The 19,087-nt window shown below is 40.4% G+C and overlaps 1 protein-coding gene across 1 annotated transcript in view; it reads right to left on the bottom strand.

Moving 5' to 3' along the window:
* Positions 1–19,087, bottom strand: part of B3GLCT (beta 3-glucosyltransferase) — a 103,782-nt gene that overhangs the window by 64,628 nt on the left and 20,067 nt on the right. Inside the window, exons 3-4 of the mRNA XM_012723141.1 lie at positions 16,972–17,011; positions 10,245–10,354 (exon numbers count right to left, since the gene is read on the bottom strand). Coding sequence (XP_012578595.1) covers positions 10,245–10,354; positions 16,972–17,011 — 150 coding nt within the window. The remainder of the gene's footprint in view (positions 1–10,244; positions 10,355–16,971; positions 17,012–19,087) is intronic.

Genomic DNA, 19,087 nt, shown 5'->3' with positions numbered 1-19,087 from the left:
AAAAAAAAAAACTCTGGGGAAAAAAATAGCACTTCTTCAAAAGCTGTACTCATATCTACTGATTTACATCTGTGAACCCCATATTTGTCAAATACAACCCCTACCTCACCAATCTTACTTTCCATCTACTCCAAACTAAAAAGATGGCTAGTCTACAGCTAACACATGCTTTAATTATCCCCCAAACTGAGTCTCTAAAAATTATAGATCCTCCTGGCATTCGAAAAGTAAATCTTGATAACACATGCCTTCATTTCCCAGAAACATGTGCTAAACCAATATCCCTCCAGATAATTTTTCCTGTCTTCTCACTTCATTTGACAAAATCTTCCTTTGTTAGTCCCTCAGGCTTCACAGGTAGGATGGGCACTATTTTGACTTATCCTCTATTTTTTAAGCAGCTTCAAATGTGTACCAACCCTTTCTCAAGGGTCCCATGTTTGTCCATAGATGTTATTTATGTTCAAAAAGTGACTATAACTATGTATGTTCAATTATTACTTGTTGAAAAATATTTTAATACTTATTCTGGACTTCTAATTTCTGCTTAATGATATAGGCATTTATATTATGAAATAATGGCCATTTGCCTCATAATTCAAAGAACTAAAATATCTTTGCTGATTTTTTTCTAACTCCTTACTCCATAGCAACCTAGAATGGTAGTTTGTTGACTAACTGATTGGAAGAAATATATAACCATAAACTTCAACTCTATTATAAACTGCATTATAAACTTCAAAACAGGAAATGGGAATGACAACTTACAATGACCCAAATTACCTTTAAAAATAAGGAAACAAGTTTCTCAATGCTAATAACTCCCACATCATACTAAATTCCACACAGAAAGTTAGTTCAGGCTCCTGTTTTTATATTCACATTATAAGGAAGAAAAATGTTTGTGTTTTTAATAAGATGAAATTTTGGCACCTTAAGGCAAAACAGGCATAGGTAATGACTTATAGAAGCAAAGAGAACAGTTAGAAGCAGATGCATAATCAGGGAAACCATTAAATTTTTGCACCTTAATTTTTGGCAGATTTTGTAGTCAAGTGCAACCTGACAGGAGTAATGAATAAATAAACAGCAGTTCTAGACATCTGGTCGTGTGGGAGGAATAGATATTTTGAGCTATCAGATAAATATTCAAATGATAAAACTTATTTCTGATTCCTCCCTCAGCAAGCAACTTCATGAATGCTCCTGGTCCAGAAATCTATGGTGAAGTCCCAAATTTCAACCTAGAGACTTCACAATTAGGTCCTACGTGAGATGCGGGTTCCAGGCAACCTGTTCCTTTACAGGTACATAAGACACACACCAACCCAAGGCCCAAGCCTTCCTCCGGAACCAACAGCCACAGAGCTGGGGACACCCTGCCAATTCCTGCTTCCATCTCCCTTACTCAGCTTCCAAGGCTGAGGACTGAACAGTCCAGTCTTTATCAAGCAGCTGTCAATTTCTTAAAACAAATTCCAATGACTTTTACTAGGGAACCATATCTACCTTTATACAGAAAAATACCTTCTGAAAGCACTCGTAAGTACTTTCAGATGAGTCCCACAGGAATTTAAAAAAACCCACTGGGAAGGGGAACCCCCTTATCTCCAGGAGTTTGCTTTGGGGGGCCGGAGGGCAGGGGGAGAAGCTAAGTAAGAGGAAGGAAACACAAAAGCGACGACCTGCTGCTGACTCTGGGCACGGTGTGGTGCCAGTCGGATAGGAAGCCACAGAGCTACTTGGGTTCTTCCTTCTCTTTTGCCTTTTTCTGCTTCTACTGCATCATCTGCTTTTGGGCGACAGCAGAAAGCCCATTATTGCAGCACTTTCCCATAACTGGGCTGCTCTGCTTTATCATATTCTTCTCATGGCAAGTTCATATTGGCTACCAGGAGTCACGGCAATGGCAGTGCCTATGGCCTGACCTGTCTCCCCTGCATTCCCTGTTCAACCCGATATTACATCTTACCCTCATACCTATTTTCTGAGGCTGACACGTTACCTACTGAACTAAGGAAGCACCTCCATGCCACTTTAAAAGTGTTGTTGCAACCTGTGTCTTGTGCATTCCCACCCCTATGCTAAATTCTCTAAAGCTAATCAAATTTCTCTATTTTCACATAGTTATAGACCAGGTTACCTCATCAATACCCCCAGCTTTGTCTATAAATGCTACGCTAGCTATGAACAATCTCTGGGTCTTTGAAACACCATTTCTGCAATAGACTTGAGCTTTCATCACATATAGCATGAAAATATCTAAAAAGGGGAAAAAATAAACTAGTTTAAGAGATAGTTGCAAATTGTAAAAATCTTTCAAGCTGTTTCGGCTACCAAAAGACATGTCAATCTGTGTATGATATTATCTAAACCATAATAGTAATCTCTGATTTCATGAGCAAATTAAACCCAACTGGTAAAGTTTTTTCATAATTACTTAAGTATCCAGAGCTGGCTTCCATCTGAGAAAAGAACTTCATAATAAGAAAAATAGGTTATCTTGTCATTAAAGGGAGGTCTGCTTGTTGCTTTAGTTTAGATTCCATGTATTATCACAGAAAGTGAGGGAAGGGGAGAGGGGTTTGCTTAATGACATTGCTTAATTACCTGTCTGTAAATGTAAAACCAATATTGCCACCTAGTGGCTATCTGCATCACCTACTAGACAGGCTGTCCAGTTGTAAATGAAAAGGACAATAAAATTTAATTATAAGCATACTGAAACTGAATAGAAGCACAGAATAATGTGCTGGAAAAGACAACTACTTTAAGAAAATGTAACTGTTTTCTAATTTCTAAAGGTTGAGAAAAATGAATCAATGAAATTGCAATCTCATGTTTTATTTGGTGTTATACGAGGTGCCATGGGGGATACAAACAGGAGGGTGGAGGAGTCTTTTCTTCCTGCAGATTCTGAGAGCAGGACAGAGTCCTAAGGGGTACTTTAGGGGTGCCTATGTAGAATGCCAAAGGAACACCCCAGAAACTAGGACTTTTGGCTAAAAACATCAAGCAAGGTAGACCAAAGTTACCAGCAAAAATGTAGGAGGGTGTTGGACAAAATTAAAATAAGTGCACTCATCCTTTAAAAGGAAATAAATCCTTCACATGCTTCAACATCAATGAACCTCAAGACTAGTACATTCGCTAAGAAAAATTAGGCAATCACAAAAAGACAGATACTATGTGACTCAACTTTTATGACGTGCATAGAGCCATCACATGCAAAAGCATAAAGTAGAATAGTGGTTGCCGGGGATGGGGAGTTATTTAATGGGTAGAGCATTTCAGTTGAGAAGAGAATGTTCTAGAAAATGATTATACAGCATGAACGTAACTTAAGGCATGAACATAACTTAAGGCATTGAATTGTACACTTAAAAATGGCTAAAATGGCAAATACCGCTATGTCTTATCACAATTAAAAATAAAAAGAATTACAAGAGTGGTAGAGGCAGCAGCAACAAAACAGCCCCCAGGGAGACGCCTGCTGGGTGAGCACAGGGATGAGTCCACACAGATGCTTCATCAAATGAACAGCTTGAGACGTGAGTTATGAGTCCTCTCTGGGGAATAGGACAGTATGACTGCTATTTGAAATGTTCTTCCTCAGGTTTCCAGACATCACACGACACACATTCTCTGTGTCTCTACATAATCTCTAGCAAGTGTTGTTCCTGCTCTGACCAGCCCCAAACAATGGTTTCTTCAGGATCCCCTTGCTCCAGAAGCAGTACCTTCAAGCTTTCAGCTACCACCTATGTGGTATGTTGTTCACTCCCAAATCTACCATTATTATGCAAACCTTTCTGCTGAGTTTAAGACAAATACCAAGCCTGGCCAATGACACCTCCCCTGAGATTTGACCTACGGAAACCCTAAAGTCATCTGCACCTCCTAAACTAACCTCAGTCTCAGATATTGTGCCCCGCTACACCCCACCTCAGTCCTAGCTGGAGTCCTTCCTGACGTCTCCCAGCCTCCTCTGCCCGGACCCTGCATCGCCATCTGATTTAGTCCATACCACTCTGCGAGGCCAGCCCAACAGCCTAAGGATCATGTTCCCTGTTCCAATCATACCTCTCTCAAAGCTGTCCCTTCACAGCCACCTAAATGATGACTTTGAAACACAACTCCAACTAGGTCAATACTCCAGGAATCTCTACATAGGAGTAATTCTCAGTGGGGGATGCTTTCAATAGCAGAGGCTCCTACATATACCAGCCAGGGGTCAGAGATGCTAAATGTGTTTTATATAAAAGAAATGTCTCCCAAAATGTCAGAAGTGCCCCCTGAAAAAAGTCTGGGTGCTCAAAATGACATACAGTTCCTCTGTGGTCCTACGTAACTTCATAGGCTGGCCTACCCACTAGACCCACCTCAGAACCACATACAGTGTCCACACACACCTGGCGTCTCACCTGGCTGCCTTTACCCTGCTGTCTACCAAGATAGCCCTTCCAACCCCCAACCCCCTAAATATGGTAAGAACTTTAATATCAGCTTTATCCTCTTAAGTTCTAAGTGTAAACCAGAGTATGTTGACCATAGACACAATATCATAATGCAAACCTCTACCGAATTTACTGATCTTACTTAACTGAAGTTTTATGACTGTTGGTAACTCCTCATTTCCCTTCCCCCAGCCCCTAGTAACCACTACAGTCTTTGGCTTTATAAACTTGACAGCTGTAAATAGCCAAAATAGTGGGATCTTTCTATATGTGCACTCACACCTTGCTCTCAAGGTGTCCATTTATGAATCTGTCTCTTATTCTGGACTGTGGGTTGAATATGAATTCAGAGACAAAGATAACAAGAACTAAGCCTTGATGATCCTTGTATGTCCAGTATATTCTGCCTGTAGTAGCTTTGCAAATATTGAATGAATAAATGAATGTATATAAATTCTTTTATAGATCAGTTGAGTCCTATGTAAGCAAATTCCTGACTTTAGCAGAGATGTCAATTTGTCTCCCAGTCTCCTTCCCTACCTTCTTCCTTTTAGAGATTTAGAATGCCCTGAATATTGGCTGGACTCAGGGTCACTAAACTAATCATTATATTATCTTTCCAGCCTAGGTATGCCCATGGGATTATTTTCTGGACACTGGTATCAAAGGGGAAATTATTCCTTCAACTTCAAGGTCACATCTTTAAGAGGAAGCTGCTCCACACAGAGACAGTTGTGATGATGGTAAGCCAGCTTCACCCATACAAGTAAGGACAAGCCTCTGCAGCCTACGGCCCAGCAACAAGACAGAGTTATCTGGAGCAGAGAGGCCTACCTCTAGCCCATCCCCAACTCGACTGCTGGTGAGGGAAGGTAAATCTCCATCTTCCTTAAATCGCTGTTACCTTGTCTGTGTTAAAGTGGTTACAAAATTTCTGGTTCTTTTTCATACTGCCTCTCAAAGATTCATTTAGTCATGAGATCATATTTTCCTAGCACCAACTCATCCTCAACTGTTTTAATAAATGTAAACTCTTTGATTTCAAAACAAAGAGTCAGACCAACTTTTAAACCAACCTTTGACTATGGCAGAAGACAAGTGGTGCTTTTGGTGGGACGTTGGCTACAGGTGACCACACCTGAGGGGACTTCCCACACTGTCAAGCACTAACAAGGATGTAAAACAATGGCACTTCAACAACAATTTAAGAAATTATAAAAATAATAAATAGACTCTATTTAAAAGTCATTGACTTAACCCAGACTTTATATATAAAAATTATCTGTGAAATGTACTGTATTTTGAAACATAATTACTCATTAAAATGAAAAAAAAACCCTCTGGTTTTTAATGTCTATAAATAGCTATTTTCTTAATATGAGATATTACTAATTTTAGACTTACAGAAATTTTAAAAATAGGTAAAATAATTTACTTTAAAAGTTTAGTTTGGATGATTTGGTGATGGGAAACCCAAGGGGATTGCAACTGAGATGGAAAAATGCATAAAAATATGTAAAAATAAACTATTATAAAATTTAAAAAAAGTTTATTTTAATATGTTGAGTTGCTTCTGGATTCCATTCAGCTACCAAATGTTGACTATCCACCCATGAAGGGTGCCATTGAGGAAATAAGAGAAGCTAAGTGTCTGCCTTGTAATTTAATATGGTGTGTATGGTAGAGGGGGTGGGCAAAGGTGGCTGTATTATAACAGAAGTAAAAAATCAATGTCTAGTATAGTAGAAAACAAGAGTGAGAGATTCCATTGGGGGCACTCAATCCACTTAGAACTCAGTGGTATAAGCAAAGAACTGAACTCCATTCTGAGGAATCAAAAGCCTGTAAGATACACTCTTTGTATCTTTATGAGAGAGATAACATCAAAGAAATAGAAAAAATGTTGATTAGATTAATATGGAAAAACAAAAGACCTCAAATAGCCAAAACCCTCATGTCTAAGAAAAATCAAAATGGAGGCATTACAATCCCAAACTTCAAGCTATAATACAAAGCCATAATAGTCAAAACTGCATGGTACTGGAATAAGAATAGACATACAGACCAGTGGATTCTAATAGAAAACCCAGATATAAACCCACAAGTTTATGGACACCTAATTTTTGACAAAGGAACAAAGAAGATACAATGGAACAAAGAAAATTTGTTCAGCAAATGCTGCTGGGAAAACTGAGAAGCTACATGCAAAAAAAAAAATGAAACTAGATCACTGCCTCACTCCAGTGGAATGAGGTAGATTAAAGACCTAGACATAAGAACGGAAACCATAAAATACCTGGAAGCAAAGATGGGTCAAACACTACACGACATACACTTCAATGACATCTTTAAAGATAGAGCACCCAATGCCACAATAGTGAAGGCAAGGATAAATAGATGGGACTACATCAAGTTAAAGAGCTTCTGTACAGCAAAAGAGACATTACAAAAAACAGACAGCCTATTAATTGGGAAAACATTTTCTCACACAAAAGTAGTGATAAAGGACTGATCACAAAAATATATGGAGAACTGACAAAACTCAACAAAAATAAAGTAAATAACCCCATCAAAAAATGGGCAGAAGAGCTAAAAAGACACTTCTCCAAGAGCTAAAAAGACACTTCTCCAAAGAGGAAATGCAGATGGCCAACAAGCATATGAAAAAATGTTCAACATCACTCGTAATAAGGGAGATGCAAATTAAAACAATGAGATACCACCTCACCCCAGTGAGAATGGCACATCTTCAAACAACTACCAACAACAAATGTTGGCAAGGATGTGGAGAAAAAGGAACTCTCCTGCACTGCTGGTGGGAATGCAAACTAGTATAACCACTATGGAAAACTGTTTGAAGGTTCCTCAAACTGCTTAACATGGAGCTTCCCTATGACCCAGCAATCCCACTCCTAGGTATCTATCCAAAAGACACAAAAACACTGATTGAAAAAGATACCTGCACCCCCATGTTTATTGCTGCTTTATTTACAGTTGGAAAAACATGGAAGCAGCCCAAATGCCCAAAAGTAGATGACTGGATTAAAAAGATGTGGTACATATATACAATGGAATATTACTCAGCAATCAATAAAAAGAAACACATGTCTTTTGCAGCAACTTGGATGGAGCTAGAAAAGATCATGCTTAGTGAGATAAGCCAGAAAAAGAAAGAAAAGTACCGGATGGTTTCGCTCATAGCAGGAGTATAATGGACCAGGTGAGAAAATAATAAGAATAATGAACAGCCATATACCAGAGACATTTTGTGGGGGTGGAGTGGGGAATGGGATCAAAAACAGGGGGGTGGGGAGGGAAGTGCACGGGACTATGGCACACGGGTGACTCGGTGATGGGAAACCCACGGGGATTACAATTGAGATTAAAAAAAATGTACAAAATAATGTAAAAACAAACTATTATATTATTTTTTAAAAAGGAGTAAATTTAAAAAATAAAATAAAAAAAGAGAGAGAGTTAACAATCACTAAAGATAGAAAGTGAAAAGCATATATCAGACGGTTGTGCAAAACACAGAAGTGGCACCAGAGGACGTGATTTGCCCAGCAGCTCTCACACAGAGCTTGACAAGAAGATGAGGTCAGACATGTGCAAAATCGCAGAGGCATGGCAACCCCAGGAACCCTAAAAATCTTGAAATGGCTGGCAGACAAAGTGCAAGGCCTGAAGTAGTGGGAAATGAACTGGGGTCCAGACATCAGAGCCTTTGTTAACAAGTCATGCTGCAACTGTCTTGGCAAAGGTAATGAGCACTGCTCTGCCGGAACCATGGCCTCTCAGCTGCCTGCCATCCTGCCTCGACTCTGAGAGACACGGAGAAGCTACAACCACCCCACAGTCTCCTTCCTAAATACAAAAGCAACTTCGGTTTAGGTCAAACCTGCATCCATCTCTTTCCAGAAACTAAAACCAGTGTTCGGCCCCTGGAGGCACCACCCCAGGTCCTCCCAAAGGAGCAGATGCCACAGCCCCTAATGGCACTCTCCCAGGGCTCATTTTTCCTAAGGGCAAGAAGAGGAGGAGGGGCATTTTGTAATTAATATTGTTTATAATTGATACTTTAAAATAATTCTTATTGTTTCATACCTAAATTTCCACATGCCTTATCCCCAACTCTAAATCAAGTATTGAGAGCACTGTCCTGTGCATCCCTCTCGGTGGTGCCTGGAAAGCCACTCTTTCTAGAAGAGCAAAGGCAGGCTGAGCGTCAGTCCTGAGTAGCCATCTGCACAAAAAATGGTCAAAATAAAAGGACTCGGCAACTAAGACAGGAAGCCTGTGGTGTACTCAAACAACTGGAGTCAGTTGGCAGCAGATATAATTATGCGCATTAATGGCAAAGATTTATCAATATGGCTTACATGGGGAAGAGACATAAATCAAACTCACATGAATGGACTTCTACACAATGGAAAGTATTTCTGAGAGCAAGGACATATGCAGGTACATATGGGTACCTGTGCCCTAGTCACAACTGTCCTGGCGTGATCACAGATTATACAACTTGCGATAATTGCCAAGGCCTGACTGAGCTCTGGAGTCCGTAATGCTTGCCTCAGCCCAGTGGGTGCATTATTTGTGCTGCCAAATCCGCCCCCCTGCAGCAGTCCGTGTTTTTATGCACGTGCACCCACTGTTACCCAAGCAAACTGGACTGGAACAAGTCAGTTCAGACTATTCCGTGTCTGCCCCTCTGGTGAACTCCGGAAAGGCTTAGCAGACAAAGGAGATTTTTAGACTCATCAAGCTGCGTCTATTTCCAATTACCAAAAACACAATCTGTCTATTCCATGAGATTCTTTTCTCTCCCTTGAGAAGCTATGATGCTCTGTGCAGGGGAACCAAAGACCTGTCATAGCAGGAGGCTAGAAGGTTGGATGCCTTTTATATGCAAAGCTCTTAAAGATTAAGCACAATAAACCTTATTCTCCACAGTGTCTTAGCCTGGGATACCACTATGGTTCTTCATTTTTTCATTGATCTTTCCAACTCCTTATGTCTCACACCCACCAACAACAGTAGCAAAAAAAAAAAAAAAAAAAAAGGCAATCCATCAAACACACACATCTCTTGTCAAAAAGCTCTTGCTGAGAGGACCAAGAGATGGCATTGATCCACAGATAGGCAGGCACTTCTGTTGTGAAAGCCACAGCAATGGAAGGTAGCTGATTACTATGCTTCCTTGGCCCAAGGCTCTAGTATAATTCAGAGTAGCTTTAGATTCCGTTCATGCCTATTTTAGACGTTATCAAAATGTACCTGCTTGTGTTGGCCAATCATTCTCTTCATAATCCTTCTCGGATATTACATTATAAATCAAAAGTTCAATTAATGATATGCAATTAAAACAGCAGATTAAGAAACCCATAGAGAGAGCACCCCCACTAAGGTTAATGAAAATGTTATTTCAACATGAAAACTGCCTTAGAACTTGTTAACAAAATTTTAAACATTAATTGCCTCTATTTTAAGCTATACCTTTAAAAGGTTATTTCTTCTACTTCTTTTTATCATACTTGACAAAACCACAAGTCTGCCACAATTATATAATTCTCTTAAATTAAAAATAAATAATAATTTAAAATATGATGTTTTGAGCATTAGGATTAACTACCACATTTTAAATACTAAGTAATCAGCACTAAATAGCAAACTGATTCAGAAGGGTTGTAAATAAAATTGATGCTCCATAGACCAAGTACTTTGGAAAAAACAAATGTATCAAGAAATAAATGTTAGCAGTTGTATCAAACTACCTCTACATACCTGTGTAAGGTCTGCAGCCTGTTTTAAGATGCTTTTTTTTAATTGTTCTGCTCTCTTTGCATGGAAAGAATTACTTTGACTCTGGATGACAAATACAATTCCTTTTAAATCTAGAACCAAAAAAAAAAAAAAAGTAAAAAGATTTCAGGGATTTGTTTTTTACCAACAACTGAAATAAAAACATTTTTTAAGAACAGCTGCAAGGCAATCCTTTAGGCAATAAATTCTTAAGGGGAAAAAAATCAACTTATATGTAATTCTAGTGACAAAATCTCTCTTTTTAAACTGATCTCCAAAACTTCCTTCCTAGAAAATAATAAGTAAATAAAACTCACTGTACTAGACCAAAATCGTGTTCACAAACTGTGACTTTGCTCCAGCATCTGTCAAAAAGAACAACTGTAAACATGCAAAAGCATGAAAATACATAGAACACTAACCTTCCTAGTAGCCGAAGACACAAGGTTTGCAAGTAGCCTTTTAACAATTCATACACATTGTCCTGCAATGAGGTAGGGATGAATTGTGTCCCCCAAATTTCTCATGTTCAAGTCCTTATCTCCAGCATCTCTGCATGTGACCTTATTTGGACAGGATCTTTACAGAGGTCACCAAATTCAAGTGAGATCATTAGCAGGGGCACTAGGCAAAAGACTTGCGTCCTTATGAAATGAGGAAACATGAACTCAGAGGCACACTCAGAAGATGATGTAAGACACAGGGAGAAGGCCATCCCTAAGCCAAGCAAGGAGAGTAACCTCAAAGGAAATCAGCCCTGCTGACACCATGATCTTAGACTTCCAACATCCAGAACTGTGAGAAAAATTCCTGTTGTTTAAGTCACTCAATTCGAGGCACTTTGTTTCAGTGGCCCGAGCAAAATAATATACAACCTCAAGAATGTTCTGTGCGGCCCTTTAAGGTGACACTCACCAGGACTGCTTATGTCCAAGTTTACATGAACTTATAAATAAATATAATTCAATATTTTGTACTTTAGCTCACAAAGCACAGAGCCAGTATAAGTATTACCTGCGGGAAAACAGAAAATTCCAGAGTGTTAAAAAAAAAGGGGGCTCAGGCCCTCCCTGGTGGCGCAGCGGGTTAAAGCACAGCACTGAGAATCTGAAGCCACTTCGATCCCCGCCTGCCCCAGAGGAGACCACATGGCGAGCCAGACCTCTCCTGACCCGCCCGCTGCTTCCCTCAGCAGTGTACTTCGTCGATCTGCCTGTTCTGCTCCCCACTCTGTCTCTGGTGAAGCCTCTCACCGCCCCTGAGCCTCTGGCCTGTACCCCAGTTCTGTATGAATAAATAAATAAAAATCTAAAAAAAAAAAAAGGGGGGCTCTTCAACACTGGCTGTCTGTCATCCAAAGAATCACTTCAAGGCAGTCAGCAAGGCTAAGAGGAAACCCTCGCCTACTTATGTCATTTCTACCTGACCAGAGAATACGAAGAGTCTTTTCAGCAGAGAGAGCTTCCAAGCCCCCACACCAGAGAAGCATGTAAGGCCTCCCCAGATACTGAACTTATAATAAATAAATAACAGCCATTGTGGCGGCACTCAGCCACCAGACAGGGTGTTAGCAAGAGGCAGATGTCACACAAATTGCAGCTGCTTCCAGCCATGCTTCCAACAGATGAATGTGGGGCCTGTGCCCACCAGTGCCTTTTCTGTTAACACCATGACTCAGGAACACAAACCTGACCTCAGTTTTATTCTGCTATATTGCACATGCTCATGTTCAGGTCCACAGTTCCATTCATTTATCCATGCACTCAAATATTCATGCGACAAATAGCTCCAGAAGGAGTCATCTTGATACTAAAAATAACCCAAAATGCTCTTTGGTTAAAACTCAATAAAATTTTTAAAAGGAAATGCTGAACAACCTACTAAATATGACCTAATTCCTTTTCTGTAGGAGGATACACAAATAGGAACACACTATATACCCATCTTATTTTAAATCAGTTCCTTCACTCTATATAAATCAAGCATACAGATAAGGCTTAAAAAGATGTCATATATTTCAACTGAAATGTAATCTCTGACCTGCTACACTTAAAATACTAAAATAAAGTGACACAGAACGAGTTGTGAAGATTTAAGTTTACATTGGAGTAAATAAACTTGAAAAAAATGATTTTTTGCAAAGTTCAATAAAGTCGAAGATGCACATTCCCAACAACCCAGAATTCCTATTAATCATCCTGAAGAGAACCTCATGTGTGGACAAGAACACATTCAAGCGTGCTCGCAGCAGAATCATGTAATAATAGGAACAAACTGAAAGCAACCAAATACGTATCCATGAATAAGATACATAAATGGGAAGATTACAGCCAACAAAAATTAGCTGGCAATGCACATATCAATCCAGATGGATATTGTAGATGAATACAATAAACAGAATGCTGCCAAGGAATAGCTATATAAATCAATGGTTTTTAAGAACAGGAACAAGCAAGCATAAAAATGGATAAGCACTATATAGCTACATAAAAATACATGTATCTGTAAATGTATATATGTGAAAGTATAAAAGATTACATGAGAATGATAAATACCAAGTCAAGAAAATGGTGTAAAAAGCTGTGTTACATTATAACTTGGGGCAGGGAGAGGGAGTTTCTCTTATGGAAGAATTTTAGTAGTAAATGAAGAAGGGATAATCAGATTAGAACCTCACCAGTTTATAACTCTGGATGAATTTGGGTAGTGAGCACTCATGGCTGTTCATAGCTCAAAAACAGACCACACACAATGTGTGTCTCCTGAAAGGAAACTGTGAAGTATCTTGCCAACATCACTGAACCAGAGTCAAGCCTCCAATTTTCAAGAAATACAGGGAATGGAGCAACTTATTATATGTCACCACAGAGATGCAATCAATCAAATCTAGGTCATGAAAAATTCTACAGGTGAGCTACCTACTTTCTTCAACACATAAACTGCTAGAAATTTTAAAAGAGAGACTGAAGAGGAACCTACTGATTAAAGGATACATATCAACCAGTGGGAACCAATTTCGATCTTGATTAAAATGAATCAGCTCTAAGATAAATTTGAAGCAATTTGAGAAATCTGAATCCTGACTATAAATATTAAGAAATGTGTTAAACTGAAGATGTGAAATGGTAACACGGTTATATTATGAAGAGAAATCTTTATCTTCTTTTGAATAAACACTGAAATGCATCTGGGTAAAATTGTTCAACATCTAGGATTTGCTCCAAAATAATCTGAGGAGGGAAAAAGAATATTGACATTGACCATTGCTGAATAGTCAACACGTGGCAAGTGTGGGTCCACAATATTTATTATCCTGATTTTGGATATGTTTGAAATATTCTAAAATTTAAAAAACCTCCCAGCCCCACCCTTCCCCCCAAGAAGAAACTGTCAGTAATGCTTTATTAAGCATTAAGTTAGGTGGTAAATAAATGGATGCTTATTCTATTGTCCTTTGTGGCAATAACTCACGATAAAATTTTGAAAAGAGCAAACTCATCTGTCAAAAGGTTAATTCTGCACTCACCACAGTAAGCAAAAGTGCCCATTGTTCTGACAAAGACAATAGATCTTCCATGCAGAGAAGAGGCTATGTAAGAAGAAAAATGCAAATTCTTTCCCCTTTGGTATTCCTGAGTCATGTGCTGCAAGTTGTATTTGTTTCTTCTCTTTTTAACATACCTTCCTGCTACCCAGGGTGTTTCAATCACACCTTCAATCACTCAGCAAACATCACTAAGCCCCTATCAAGTGCAAGGCTCTGGGACAGGAAGATGAAGGAGCACAGGCCAGTGCCAGTGTCTGCGTCTGCCTCAGAGGCCAATACAACCCAAAGCCTGATCTGAGCATGGAAAACCACGGAACACAAAGGAGGGAGACGTGTGCAAAGAGAACCTCTGGGAGGAGGTGTTTTGGAGTTTCCTTTTAAAAGCAGCAATTTTCTGCAGTCAAGCCAGAAGGTAGCAGATCTCTGGCAGGGAAAGAAATGGGGTTATCACAGTGCCCAGTCAGCCTTATCTCTGCAGTATCCTTGAGAGGATGAGCAGAGTTTGCAGGCATTTCTGAGAAAAGGATCAAGGGCACAGTCAGTTATAAAGTTAGAGAGGGAGGGTGGGCAGCCAAATCTGATTGTGAATTTCCATGCCAGGCTTAGAGGCTGGGGCAGATTAACAGCTTTCAAACTGTGGAAGGGCTCAGGACTCATCTGAGGCCCCAGAGAAGAGAGGATCATGGAGCCTTCACAGTAGAAGGGGTGAGATTACTTGTACTGGGGACATCCAGAGAGAGCAATAGAAGTTCATGACAGCAAGCATAATTTAGGACCCTACCAGTCAGGTAGGACTAAAGAACACAGCATGGGATGGGGGAGCTAGCAGAGATGAGGCTGAAGATGAGGGGCTTACCAGTTTCTACAACCTGGTAATAGTCGATGACAGGAAATCATTTATACCTCACCCAGTACCACCCCCCATTTCAAAAATGAACCAGGTTGGTAGAGTCTGGTGCTACAGAGAGCTCTCATGTTTAAATTCCTGCTGTTCTTTATACCAGCACCAAGAAATATTTTCTGACATACATCCTAAGTAATTTCTAACTAAATCATATTCTGGCTGAGTCAATATCCTGGGGCTTGTCATGGTAACTGTCTCCCCTGTTTATGTCATCCAACCATTTGACTCTTGAGCTCACTTCCAGTCAATGGAGCTAAATGAGAGAATTCCACTATGTCCTTCCTTATCACTTCGGTTGCACTCCTCTAACTCACTGCAATTTGCCGTCAGCAAGTCCTGTCACAACTCAAGACAGATGGTCACTGTTTTTCCTCCAGGAACGGGCAAGAAATGGTCATACACTAAGTGCCTTAACAATGATGAGCATAACAGGATAGGAAGGGAAGATAAAGAAATGAGCCCAGGAGACAGCAAGGACCAATGCAGTTCTGAAGCCAGGAGCAAGCAGCAGAGAGCGTTAGAACCAGAAAAGCAACAGAACCAAAGAGACAGCAGGAAAGGATTCCTGCAGGAGAAATGCTTCTTCTTTGAAGGTGAAAGAAATGAAAGGCTTTCTATTTCTTCAGTTGCTGAGTACCCACCATTTGCCAACCCTTCACCCTACTAAGCACTAATCTTTCCTGGAGAGAAATTACCTAGAAATGAGAATTTCATCATGCCGGTATTTTTCTGTGATGTTCTACTAAAAGCTGAATAACAAGTAGCCTTAAGCTTTAAGTCTGAGGGATAAATATGCATGCAAATAGGTATATCATGATTTACTTGGTAAGAAGAGCTAGCACTGAGCTGAAGGGGGAAAGGGCTGGCCTGCCCTCTAAGCCCATCACTCGGCCCTGAGACCAGTTGCTAAAGGTTGACCCCACTGGGGCAGCTACTCAGTAGCCAGCTGTTCGTAGAGACTCATAATTTTGGCCAATAAGCCCCCCGGGTTCTTTCTGAGATGAATTAATATCAAGCTAAGTATCACGAAGATATGAACTTACTTGTCCAAGGTAAACTTCTCCTGGGTACTTTCAAGCCCATTTTCCAGACTGAGGTCATTTGTTCATTAAATATTTACTGCAAGACCTATCAATTCCCCTTAAATAAGCACGGGAGTTCCCAAACTCACCAGGGTTGGGAGCAGAGAGAAAACCTCCACAAGAACATTTTAATGTGGAGAAGAAAGAGCAGTGAGCCAACATGGCTCCTCAAGGCTGCTCTCAGAGCCTACAGACCCAATCCATGCCCTATGCCTAACTTTTCATGCTACAGACACCCCCACCAGCTTCAGCACAAGGCCCTACCATCCAGGGGGGCATACTCCTCAGAATCCAAGTCTAAGAAAGGAAAACCCAAAAAGAAAAGTGTCCCTTCTTGCTCCAATCCATGTCCCACTTTCTAGGTCACGGTGGTCCACCTAGGATAACTGATCAAGTTCACAGACCCCTCCCATTAACCCAGAAATATGGCCTTCCTGTCCAATCAACAAGCTGGGGGGAATGTTGTCAATGGAATACCAAAAAGTCACATCTCTGATACATATGAGGAAAGAAAAATGTGTTTAAGGGTAAAATGCAACAGTACCTTAACACTTGCTAGATCGGATGCTACCTGACTCATAAATTATTTCATAAAGTCAATTACGTCTCTAAAAAATAAATAAATAAAAGTGAGTAGCAATAAGAATGTAGTGGATGTGGTACAGTGTCTGTAAGGCAGAAAAAAGCTGTGCCCACACTAAGGAAATAGTAATATTTTGACAGAGGATGCCCTGAAGGGCAAGTGGTGACTGGGGGTGGAGAAGAAGGGGCCGGGAGCTGGCTCTAGGCAAAAGGGGGTACAAACAAAGTCATAGCTTGCCCTTTGTTCCCAATAAATGTGGGCCTTTCCTAACAGAGACCATGTCTCATCCCTGTAGCCTGGATAGTACCTACCTGGTCTGGCAATCTGCCCTTACTGGAAACTCAAGAAATAGTGGCTGAGGCAATTCAATCCAATTATTACTTCAACATTTAATGTATGTGAATATGTTAACCTGAAAAGCTTTCTCCCCATGTCTTTATGAGGGAGAATGGGTCTAAACACTGGGTGAGGCCAAAGCAAAAGCAACTAAACATTTGCCCCACAGATAAAATCTGAAAAAAATTCACCACACTGACATAATTTACAAGAATTATACCTCAGTACAAATTCTTAAGTTTGAAAAAATTACTTACCAATGTCATTTTTCCTTGATATACCAGTTTTCTCCAAATTCTGTATTTAAATAAAAGAAAAAAAAGTGATAAGCTTCATCACATAACAAAGCTAGTAATATACTAAATAAGTATGGATTGTTAACACCAAGCAGGGGGGAGACACTGAAGAGAAATTAGAAAGGCCTCCCTAGGGCCCTCCCTGGTGGCACAGCAGGTAAACACAGCACTGAGAAGCTAAAACCACTTTCACATGAGTTCAACCCCTGCCACGGAGGTGACCACATGGCATGGCAGACCTCTCCTGACCTGCCAGCTGCTCCCCTCAGCAGTGTACTTTGACAGCAGCTCTCTGGTGAATCCTCTCACCCCCCTGCACCTCTAGCCTGTACCCAGTTCTGAATACATAAATAAATCTTTAAAAAAAAAAAATGACACCCCTAAAGAACAGAACAAAACACACAGGGTGATAATAAGGTGATGACGTTCCTCCATGTTCCTCCTATGGAGACAACCATCCCGCCCCTTCCCTACATAACCTTGAGCAAGTCAATAAAATGAGCTGAGGCTCTTTCCTCCTGTATAAACTGGAGCTAAGACTGACTTGTCTATACAGTTCTTGGGAGGGTTACTATCTTTTTTCAATTGTTTTTTTTTTTTTTTAATTGACATGCTGTCTCCTCCATGAGAAGCTGCACTGAGGGCTAGTCAGGACCCTGAAGGTGATCAGCCTGTGAGCACAGAAGGGGAGCTCAGGGCCCCAGGACTCCAGGCACAGACATCCAGTCCCCAGCACAGAAATGCCCGCCCTTGTTCCCAGTAAATCAGGGGAAGGGCTCGCAAAGATTTCTCTGACAAAGTGCAAAGTGTCAGCAGCTAAATCTACCATTTTCATTGTCTTCTCTGGCAGACAAGGAAGGAATTTTCTCGCTAATTGCCCTTTTCCGCTTTCAACAACCATATGCTATAATTATGACAATTGGACGGTGGCAAATATCCTTCAATTTTCTTCGCAGACTGCAGCAAGAAATGCAGACTGAACCTTTAACAAAATCAGAAAGCACTTAAAAGCCAAAACACAGCTACACTTAGACTGACAAAAGGACTGGGACAACAGAGAGAAAGGGAGAGCAAAAAAGCATAAGTGAGCATCTATCTCTGGGAGCATTTTCTAAAATTTTCTTTGCTAAGTAGAGAAGAAACCCATAATTATTGTGGATTTGTTATACTTCAAGATCAAGTGACAGTTCACGTAATTCTGATAAAACACATCCTTTTGAGAAGAGCCCACTAAAAAAAAGGGGGGGGGCAAGTTCAACCCACTTCCCTGAATGTGCTGAACCAAAGCCACGTTATCACCTTGAGGTGGCATCCTTCTTCAAATAACACTGCTGGCCAGGAGAACAACCTGCTCCCAGGAAGGAGCGCCAGCCTGGGAGCATCAGGGCTGCTGTTGACAGTGCACTGTTAACCTGCCACGCACCCTTGGCCAAGCCATCTCCTCCTTAGGCGGTCACAGCTTTGTCTGCCTGACAAGGATCGTAGAAAATTAAAAATTTTTAGTATTTTCTATCTAAAATAAAGCATTGGAATGAATACAGAAGATGCAGCATGTACCTACAAGGGAATATTATTCAGCATAAAAAGACAGGACATTCTGACACATGGTACAATGTGGATGAATCTTTTTGCATTACACTAAGTAAAATAAGCCAGACCCCCCCCACCCCCCCAAAAAAATACTGGCATTGGTTATTAAAGAAAAATTACAATAAAAAATAAGATAAAATACTGAATGATTCCTCTTATATGAAGTTTCTACAGTAGTCAAATTCACAGGCAGAAAGGAGAAGAGTGATTGTCAGGGGCTGCTGGAAAGGGACACAGGAGTTATTTAATGGGGACAGAAGTTTCAATTTTGTAAAACGTGAAAATCCTGGAGACTGCTTGCACAAAATGGATATACTTAGTGATACCTAGCGGCACACTTAGAAATGGCTAACACGAAAATTTTTATGTATGTGTATTTCGTCATATTAAAACCAAAACTGAACTCGGCCCTCCCTGGTGGCGCAGCGGGTTAAAGCGCAGCACTGAGAATCTGAAGCCACTTCCGCATGAGTTCGATTCCCGCCTG

This window comes from Condylura cristata, unplaced genomic scaffold, assembly GCF_000260355.1.
Source record: "Condylura cristata isolate star-nosed mole 26May11 unplaced genomic scaffold, ConCri1.0 scaffold00010, whole genome shotgun sequence".
NCBI classification, from domain to species: domain Eukaryota; kingdom Metazoa; phylum Chordata; class Mammalia; order Eulipotyphla; family Talpidae; genus Condylura; species Condylura cristata.
The sequence above is the reverse complement of the archived record's forward strand: the minus strand, read 5'-3'. Positions and strand labels throughout refer to the sequence as shown.